We start from the raw sequence: 10886 nt of genomic DNA, 5'->3' as shown, positions 1-10886 counted from the left end.
CATTACAGATGGTTGTGAGCCACCATGTGGTTGCTGGGAATTGAACTCAGGACCTCTGGAAGAGCAGTCAGTGCTCTTAACCGCTGAGCCATCTCTCCAGCACTCATACTAAAAACTTAATTTTATAACAATAGTTAAAAAATTATAGCTAAGGTGGTACTGGTGCAATCTTTACTCCCAGCACTTGGGAGGCAGAGGCAGGTGGATCTCTATTAGTTCCAGGCCAGCAAGGTCTACAGAGCAAGATCTAGGAAAGCCAGAGCTACACAGAGAAATCCTGTCTCCAAAAACAAACAACAAATTATAGAGAATTTATAATCATAAATTCAAGAAACCACACAGAGGTAAAGAACAATAATTTATAACAATGATATAATTATCATTTAAGAGTAAAATTGTAAGTAGAACTATTAGAATAAACTGTATACTATATAGCCACAAATGCTGCACTATCTAACCACACACTTACTTGGCTCGGAAACCACACATTTGAATACTCAGTGAGTGTCAAAGAAATGATAATGTTATAATTTAAACTCTGAAAAATCCAGATAGTTCTATTCATCTCAAAACTCCTATGCAGTCTGAACAGGGTATCTTTATGAAAAACAGGCTCTCTGCAAAATTAATGTCCATGACTCTTAAAATTTTTAATTCAGAATATTCTGATAAAATACAGCTATAAAACAGAAATGTTAGGACTAATAGTAACTAATATATTATATTCAAAATCACAGTCAAAAGAAAATAACAAAACAAGAACATTTACAATACTATACCTATCTGTACTGCCTTCAAAAATTTTTTAGGTATATTAATAAATCATAAGACTGACAAATTCTAGGGAAAGACTTAGAATTTTTGAATATCATAATTTCTTATATAGGTAGGTTTATATGTGATTTCATCAACTCATTAGCATCTTTCTAAAGTACTTATAGTGGTATGGAAGTGACTGACCTAAAGTTACACTAAAATATACTTTCCAATGTGACTATCGTAATTATAGTCTTTAAACAAAAAATTAAAAATAAATTATGTCTTAAGAATGGATCCTAAACAGACAGAGCCCCTCATAAGAAAAGGAGGAAACACTATAGAGGTCTGTTCTTTTTCTCTATATGCACAGTGAGGAAAAGAATGTAAGTTCACACTGAGCTTACAGTAAGAAAGGGGCTGCCTAGAGCAAAGAGAAGCCTCACTAGAAAATGATATTCATATTACCTTAATCTTGAACTTTTACCCTCCAGAAATGTTAAGAAAATAAACTTTGATGGCTAAAGACACAGAGTCTAGAAATTGATTATGGCAATCCTGGGAGACTAACACAGACAGTAGTTTTGATACTTAAGAAATTTAAATATCAATACTTAAGAGATGGCTCAGCAATTAAGAGCACTGACTGCTCTTCCAGAAGTCCTGAGTTCAATTCCCAGAAACCATATGGAGGCTCATAACCCGCTGTAATGGGATCTGATGCCCTCTTGTGGTGTGTCTGAAGAGAGTGACAGTATATTCATATCCGTTAAATATAAAACTTTTTAAAAAATTTAATGATCACTCAAAATGGGTCTGGAGAGATAGCCCAGTGGTTAAGAATGTGTATAGTACTCTTTGCAGACGATCTGGGTTCAGTTCCCAGCACCCAGATGAAGCAGCTCTGAACTGTAGGGGACCAGATACCCCCTCACCTATCTGGGCAACTGTATACACATGGTGCTCATGAACTCACAAAGGTACACACACCACACCCTTGTCTTAGGCATTCCTACAAAAAAAGTATAGTATAAAACAGGCTTTTCTTTTCAGTTGCAATTAAAACAATCACAGGTCTGTAATATGGTTCAGTACTTAGATTACTTTCTTAGTATGTGCTAGATTGCCAAAATGTGAGTGAGTGAATGAACAAATGAACAAATAAAACATATTCTTCAAATCAAATAACTCTTTAGGAAACATTCAGGTAAAAACAGGAAGAAAAAGACAATGCTAAATACTGTGGCTGTGCATGCTCACCTGCTAAATACAAAGCCTTGACCTGAGGAGGCTGCAGAGCTTCATGGAATATAATCACAGATCCTAGCTGGCCCTCCAGAGACGTGGGACAACCCCATTCACTATCTTGGGTTCCAGCTGAAATTAATTTGGTAAACAATTTCGATTTTTCAATTGTTCCTCCCCAGGAGGCTGATGACAATATTCCACCAAATGATGTCCGGTGAGGGGTAATGGGAGTAGAAAATGGTGGATCTGGGATTTGAGATGGTGGAGGAGTAGTGGTTCTTTGCCCAGCTGAACCAATACAACAGGAAGTAAATGGCTAAAGATTAAACAAAATGACAAAAAGAACTTAAAATCACACAATTTTAAAATAATTCTCTTCAGATTTAAAAGTAAACAGCACAAATCTGGGCTAGGTAACACACAGGTAATAGTTCCAGGACTGGGGAGGGCCATGGCAAAACTGGCATGAGCTGCATCGTGAGGGCCTATCTCAAAAACCACAAAGCAACAATGAAATTAAATACTATGGAGCTGTACATGTAGCTCCATGGTGAAATACTTGTCTAAGATATGTGAAGCTTGGGTTTGATATCCAGCAATGTGAAAATAAATAAATGAACTTTAAAATAAAGTAAAAATAAGATGAAATAGTATATATAAAACTATGCAAATAAGCACATTAAAATAAAAGTGAAGCTAATTTTTCAACTAGATCATGACCTATACAGGCAAGTATATACCTAAGGCATGACTGTCAAAGTTACTTTTAGCAAAAGAATATATACATTACTTTTAAGAATATATACATATACTTTTAGTCATAAAAGTATATGTCTTTTTCAAGTGAGTCTTTTTTTTTCTTAATTGGTGAGTATTCTTTTTAAAAAGTTAAAAGAGAGCCTGGCGTGGTGGCGCACGCCTTTAATCCCAGCACTCAGGAGGCAGGGGCAGGGGGATTTCTGAGTTCAAGGCCAGCCTGGTCTACAGAGTGAATTCCAGGACAGCCAGGGCTACACAGAGAAACCCTGTCTGGAAAAAAACAGAAAAAAAAAAAAAAGTTAAAAGAGGTTTACTGTTATCTAAAATAGAGATAATTACTTTCCCACACAAAATTTATCATTAGTATTATGTAACAGAATAATGTTAATTAAAGGCTACTTAAGAGATGAAGCAAGAAACTATCAGGTAAATCTTATTGACAAACACCCTACTTTGTCCTACTAGTCTTAGAAAAGACTGTCTTAAATTGGCCAGTCTCAAAAATTCTTTACCTATGTGGAGAATAAAGCTTGAGATAACTTCATCACCAGTTCAAATTTAACAGATGGCAAAGTCTATTGTAGAATTTTCTATTATTTGGGTTTTTTTTTGTTTTTTTGTTTTTTCCAGACAGGGTTTCTCTGTATAGCCCTGGCTGTCCTGGAACTCACTTTGTAGACCAGTCTGGCCTCGAACTCAGAAATCCGCCTGCCTCTGCCCCCCGAGTGCTGGGATTAAAGGCGTGTGCCACCATACCCAGCAGTATTGTAGAATTTTCTTAAACATTTTATATACTTTAAAGAAGTTTGGGTGTTTTGTTTTGTTTTTTTATGATGCTTTGGTCTGGTCTTTGGCTTTGCTGAACCTACTTCTCCAAACCTTTCATTATATGTTTCTTTCTTGAATTGTTTTCTTTCCACATAGTATCTGAAATTATCTAATGGCAGACTAAGAGAAATGAATACCAATTTTCTGTATCTTAACATACAACACAATTCAAAATATTAGGAAAAAAATGGAATATATTTCATAAATATTTTCAGGATTTTTTTCAGTCAATAGGCCTAAAGAATAAGGTGCATGTACTCACCTCATTCATGGCAGGAAATCTGAGAGGGGCAGAAACCTTTTGTTGTCCATTGTCATAGATATAGACAAAACTCTGGCCAAAGGGCCTTTTTCCAGGCATGTGAACGATGGTTATGTTATGCTGACAATGAAAAGCATACATTAAAAGGACTAAAATCACACTGTGCCTTTGCAATGACATATGCTTAAAGAATATTACTTCATAACTTATATAAACAAAATATTAAGGACAGCTAAAACACTGATTCAATGACATTCCCAAACAAGTGACAATTTTAAGTACTAAAAAAAAAAAAAAATCAAGCCATTGCCAAAAGACTCACAAATATTATAGTCTTGTCTGCATTTTATAATGCTTTAAATATTCTTAGAATTATCTTTTTCAATGAGAAGCATTTTATAATTTTTAGATAAGCAACAGAGATAACTGGTTTAGCAATCTCACTTTTCATTTTGAATTGAAATTCAAAAACCAGTCTAGGAAATCTTCAAAGATTCACAATATAAGTTTCAGCAAAAAATATTATTGTTACTTTAATGACAATGGTAAATACACTAACATCTTTATAGAGAGAACTTCACAACTAACAGCATGTGAAAATGAAAATTGGCAAAGCTGATCAAAGTTCCTCATAAAGAGACATCCAACTGTTATACATCTTAAAGACAAAACAGAGCCAAGAGTCTGATGTGGCATCCTCAAGTCTTACCCAGAGAGAATCACAGAAACTGTGGTCAGGAAGCATGACTGTTGCGTACTCTCTCTTTGTGCACACCGCCACAACCAGCATACCTGAGTGGGTAATAAAAGCTTCAAAACCCATTCCACTTCCTGTAAAAAAGCTAACAAAAATACATGTTATCAGAACCTCTGAGATCAACTTGCCCAGTCTCTTTATCATTGAAGCCCATCAATATTAACCATAAAGCAATCACAAATATCTTTATCAACAATGTTGCTACTTAATTCAGCAGCCCAACTTTGTCATTTTTAAATCCATTTTGGGCATAAAGGTTAATAAATTATAAACGATAATACTGTAAATGGGATTTCACTATCAAGCGAAAGCAGTGGTCCCCAACCCTTTAATGCAGTTCCTCGTGTTGTGCTGACCCCTCCTATAAAATTATTTGTGCTGCTACTTTACAACTGTAATTTTGCTAGTTCTAAATCATAACGTGAATCTCCATGTTTTCTGATGGTCTTAGGACCCTGTGAATTGGTCAAATAGATTTCAATAGATTGCAATAGATTGCAAGCCACAGGTTGAGAACCACTGAACTAGAGCAAAACTAAATTTTCAAATATTTAAATTCTTCTGAACATTCAGAAAGTGTACATAATAGTTTTAAAAACCATAAAGCATGTTAAAATCTGTAACTCCTTCAGTGGGGCAGAGTTTACTACTCCTTTCTTCTCCACTTTTATACTACTTCTATTTTTTTCCTACAGGCACTCAGTTTATAGTCAGAAAAATATCTAAAATACAGAATATTTTGAAAGCAATGAAGCACCTCTAAACTATACAGCCACAATATAAAAAAGTTTCACATCAACTGTAATAAATTTTAAAACCTAGATGCTTACTTTTTCCTATTCATGAATCATAGCATATACTAAGTGACAATATTCATCTGTATTCCACAACTTATACCATTACCTATATAATTGTTTTCTTTTTCCTCCTTTGTTGGCACTCCCAAGGGTTAATGGATCCTGATCTAAGCAAAACCAAGCAGTGAAGGAAAATGCAGACCCAGGCCATCTCTGAATAGCAGGCACAGAAATTCCGGCCATGCTATGTGACAAATTAAAATACTGCAGTGCACTCTCAAAACTGAGTTTCCGGGCCATTGTCAGGATTGCACGAGTCACAGGAATGGTATATGGGTGAATACACTCTGATTCATCTACTCTCAGCAATCGCAGAAGCCGACGGATTTCTTCTGAGCTCACAGACTGACTCCCCAATGAACCATGGATTACAATCAAGTTCTCAGCACAAGTTCGATGTAGGGAAGAATGGGATTCAAGAGCTTCAATGATTTTTATTCCCATGTTTGCATTCACACAGGTAGTTCTGCTCTGTTTATTAATGCAACAAATTTTTTTCAGCCAATCAGAGACAAAGATTTGCAGGTCATGAGATTCTAGCTCCGGAAGCCACTGGATAAGAACCAAGAGAGGATGGACATTACTAATGCCCAAAATGCCAACTGAAGTGTGATCACCCTCAACAGCCTGAAAAGTAACACAGAGGAGACAGTAGTTATTATTCCTAAAGTGGAGAGAGTGGAACTTCTCATCAGAAAGGTTAAAAACTCACCATGTTCATAAGTTCTTTAAGCAGTTCCTGTGGTGGCTGGCCCAAAGATTTTAATACCTCAAACATGTGCATATAGCCAATTCTTTCTTTAAATACTTCCTAGAGAGTAAAACAATATATTAAAGCACATTTTCAATGACTAAATTTGTTGAAATATTAAATGTTGAATACTTATTTAAACTAACTAACATAAGATACAAAAATTATGAAATGAGTTTTGTTCTCTTTATTATCTATGTCTATCTATATTCATCCTTCTCTCGCTTTTGAAACAGGGGCTTTCTATGCTATCTATGCTACCTAAGCTGACCTTAAAATTGTAAACCTTCTATCTGTTTCATGTATCTCAGGAACTGGGATAATAGAGATGCCCTTGAACCTGAGTCTGTCCATCTTAAAACAGATTCTATGTTCTTCTATAATAATAATAATAATAATAAAGATACAAAAGTCCATCAGAGTAAGTGAAATGAGAAACAACTGGTTTATAGAACTATTTTCTTCAGACTAAGCTATATGACACTTCCTTTACCTTCATCTTCTCTCTCTGTCTGTCATCCTGTCCTGTTCTACCCTCTCCTCCCCAGCACCTGTAAGACAGGGTGTATTATTACACAGAAGTATGTCTCAAATTAAAAAAAAAAAGAAGCTAGATTAAATTTCTGATTCCTGTGGTGGCCTAGAACTGGAGAGGTAAAGAAAGAAGGATTGAGTGTTCAGGGCCACCCTGAGCTATATTCTGAGACCCAAGTTAAACAACAAGAACTAGGGGCATAGCTCAGTGGCTCTGCATTAGGTTTACAACAATGCTCACACCAGTCAGAATGGCTAAGATCAAAACTTCGGGTGACAGCAGATGCTGGCGAGGATGTGGAGAAAGAGGAACACTCCTCCATTGTTGGTAGGATTGCAAGCTTGTACAACCACTCTGGAAATCAGTTTGGCGGTTCCTCAGAAAATTGGACATAATACCACCAGAGGATCCAGCAATACCTCTCCTGGGCATATATCCAGAAGATGTCCCAACCGGTAAGAAGGACACATGCTCCACCTGCTTGTGGACGTTGTACATCGTGGTGCGGAGCCTAGTGCGCACCACGATGTACAACGTCCACAAGCAGAGTGGATATTAGCCCAGAAGCTCAGAATACCCAAGATACAATTTGCAAAACACATGAAACTTAAGAAGAAAGACCAAAGTGTGGATACTTTGTTCCTCCTTAGAATGGGGAACAAAATAATCATGGAAAGAATTACAGAAACAAAATTTGGACTTGAGGAAGGAGGACCATCCAGAGACTGACCCACCCTGGGATCCATCCCATAATCAGCCACCAAAGGCAGACACTATTGCATATGCCAGCAAGATTTTGCCAGCAGGTCCCTGATATAGCTGTCTCTTGTGAGGCTATGCCAGTGTCTGGCAAATACAGAAGTGGATACTCACAGTCATCTATAGGATGGAACACAGGGCCCCCAGTGGAGGAGCTAGAGAAAGTACCCAAGGAAGGGGTCTGCAACCCTATAGGTGGAACAACAATATGAACTAAGCAGTACCCTCAGAGCTCGTATCTCTAGCTGCACATGTAGCAGAAGATGGCCTAGTCAGCCATCATTGGGAGGAGAGGTCCTTGGTCTTGCAAAAATTATATGCCCTAGTACAGGGGAATGCAAGGGCCAGGAAGCAGGAGGAGGTGGGTTGGAGAGCAGGGTGGGAGGAAGGTATAGGGGACTTTCAGGATAGCATTTCAAATGTAAATCGTTTAAAATAAAAAAGAGTTTAAAAAAAGACTTATTTATTTTTTGTATTATGAGTACACTGTTGCTATCTTCAGACACACCAGAAGAGGGCGTTAGAATCCATTACAGATGGTTGTGAACCACCATGTGGTTGCTGGGAATTGAACTCAGGTCCTGTGGAAGAGCAGTCAGTGCTCTTAACCACTGAGCCATCTCTCCAGCCCCAATGCTCAGATTTTAAGTGGGCAGAGTAAAATTACAAAGAATTTTCTCTCTGTTCCCTGTATCTAAATGGTCTGAAGCATCAAGTCTCCATTAGAAAGTTTAAATTCATTTATATTTTTAAACCTGAAGCTAAAAAGTAAAATATAAACTCTAGGAAAACACCTTGAAAACAGAACATCAGTCTATTAATTTAGCCAAAAATAGACACACCGACCATAAAAACGCTTAAAAAAAAATAACAGTAAAACCAGTTATCTTTATAAGAAGTTAGCTGTGTACCAAGAATAAGAAGAAATTCTTATCAAGAGGTACTTTGTCATATAACCTCTTGTTTAGGGAAGGAAGATGAAGGCACTAAACACATTAAGAATATACTCTGCCATTGAGCTAGAGCCCAACCCATTGCACAACCTTTGAAATTTTAAACCATAAAAGACATTATAGTAAAAAAAAAAATCACCTTTAAAATTACTTAAACAGCATTGAAGGTCTGAATTTCAGAAATACTAGCAATCTGTTATAAGTGAATTTCTGAGTGCTAAAAGTGATTTCCCTTACAAACAACAACACCCTATTATTATACAGCAGGTAAAATCAGAGGTCAGACTATAAGGTCTGACATACACTTAACCGTGGTTTCTATTCTTGGTAGCAGATCAGAGGTGAAGGTCAGAAGTTTGGGTGGCAGTCATGACAGTAACATTTATCATGTACTGACATGCCTGACACTTTACATAGATATCTTATAAAGCTTACAATGAATCAATGAGCTACTTATAGTACATGAGCATCATCAGACAAAACTATAGTCACAAACAGTGGATTAAAAACTGACATAAGGGGATGGGGAGACAGCTTAGCGGTTAACAGCAATGGCTGTTCTTCCAGAGAACCTGGGTTGAATTTCTACCATCTACATGACAGCTCACAACTGTCTGTAACTCGAGTTCCAGAGGGTCTAGCACCCTCACATGGACATACATGCAAGCAAAACATCAATGCACATAAAAACAAATCTTAAAAAGATTGATATAGGGCTGGCGAGATGGCTCAGTGGGTAAGAACACTGATTGCTCTTCTGAAAGTCCTGAGTTCAAATCCCAGCAACCACATGGTAGCTCACAACTACCCATAATGAGATCTGACGCCCTCCTCTGGTGCGTCTGAAAGTCAGCTACAGTGTACGTACTATGTATAATAATAAATAAATCATTGGGAAGAGCGAGTAGGGACTGAGCAACTGAGTGAGCGAGTGAGCGGGGGCCAACTGGAGTAAGCAGAGGTCCTAAAAATTCAATTCCCAACAACCACATGAAGGCTCACAACCATCTGTACAGCTACAATGTACTCACATATATAAAAATAAATAAATCTTTAAAAAAAACTGATATAAAACCTTGAGGTTAATGATCACAAAAAAAAAAAAAAAAAGAAAGAAACAGAATCCTCTACACACACTGGGAAAACAAGTCCCATACTGACAAGGTGATCACATGTGAAAAATACTCATATTCTGGATAGTTATAAACTGACTAAATAACAGAACTGGTATTAATTTTTAAAAACTATACTGTAAAACTTAATTCTTTATGCTCAATAACCATACACTCACTTCTCAATACCAGCAACATGGCCCCTCTAATATCAGCAATATGATCCTCATTTGACCAACACTGTAATAAACAGTTATTAATGTGCAGTTCAGTTCAGTCATCAGTGGCTGGTTGGTTGGTTGGTTTGTGTGAGTCTCACTACATAGCCCTAACTAGCTAGGAACTGGCTATGAAGAACAATCTGGCCACAACTCACAGAGAGCCAGCCATGTGAATGCTGGGATTAAAAGCATGTATTATCACACATGTTCGCTAGTGCCTTTCAAAATACTAGAATATCCATAAGGAGTTTGTTTATTAAATTATGAGCAAATTATAAGAAGCCACTACGTGTGGCTATAGGATTCTATTTTTGTAAGCTACTTATTACAAATGTTACACTAGGTGTTTTTATATACTTTCACATATAACTTTGGGATTTATACAGCAAAAATTGATAAAATATCAATTTTAAAGCTTGAAGATCCATTTTTCACCTTAGCAGCTGGAGAATTCTTCATCACTGCTGTCAAAGCCTGAATGGCTGACACAGCCAAGCAATCCAACTGCCCCTGGAATACCTACCAGAGGGAAACAACAAGAAATTAACAAATGAACCTAGGTTTGTTCACACGGAAACCTTGTTTGTTCTGAAAATCTGAAGAAATGGCATGCATTACATTCCTCTTCCAATCATATGGATTATTGAAACATAATCTGCAAGAAAAAGGTGCTTAATTCACAGAAGATAAGCCACATGTCAAGAAGAATGAAGCAAATTCACTCATTATATTAAATGTTCTAAGGGCGGGGGGAAAAACAAACTTTAAACATGCTTTTAAAAAATAATGGACAATCTCAAGAGGAGGGGAGGGAGGTCTGCAATTAGAAATTATATTATGCTTTAATTTACCTTCAAAAATAGACTTGAACTTACTAGTCTTAATTACTGTTATGTAATTAATATGTAGCTTAAATAACCTTGTTTGCTTAGTTTCTAAATTCTGTACTAAAATGGAAAGTACGTATATCTCATTATCTTTTTAAAAAGCATCTATTTCTATAAAAACAATTGAGGCAAATGAATAAAATGAATTATGTATCTATAAGTACTGGCAAGTTCTGGAGAAGGCAATCTTTAATGTCAAAA

The 10886-nt window shown here is 36.6% G+C and overlaps 1 protein-coding gene across 1 annotated transcript in view; it reads right to left on the bottom strand.

Annotated features, from left to right (window-relative positions):
• Window positions 1-10886, bottom strand: part of Nbeal1 (neurobeachin like 1) — a 162706-nt gene that overhangs the window by 101253 nt on the left and 50567 nt on the right. The window contains exons 11-16 of the mRNA XM_021162943.2: window positions 10234-10317; window positions 6180-6278; window positions 5514-6094; window positions 4563-4695; window positions 3854-3973; window positions 2017-2320 (exon numbers count right to left, since the gene is read on the bottom strand). Of these exons, the coding sequence (XP_021018602.1) occupies window positions 2017-2320; window positions 3854-3973; window positions 4563-4695; window positions 5514-6094; window positions 6180-6278; window positions 10234-10317 (1321 nt within the window). The remainder of the gene's footprint in view (window positions 1-2016; window positions 2321-3853; window positions 3974-4562; window positions 4696-5513; window positions 6095-6179; window positions 6279-10233; window positions 10318-10886) is intronic.

This window comes from Mus caroli, chromosome 1 (genome assembly GCF_900094665.2).
Source record: "Mus caroli chromosome 1, CAROLI_EIJ_v1.1, whole genome shotgun sequence".
In the NCBI taxonomy this organism is placed as follows: Eukaryota; Metazoa; Chordata; class Mammalia; order Rodentia; family Muridae; genus Mus; species Mus caroli.
This window is presented reverse-complemented; position numbering and strand designations above follow the sequence as displayed.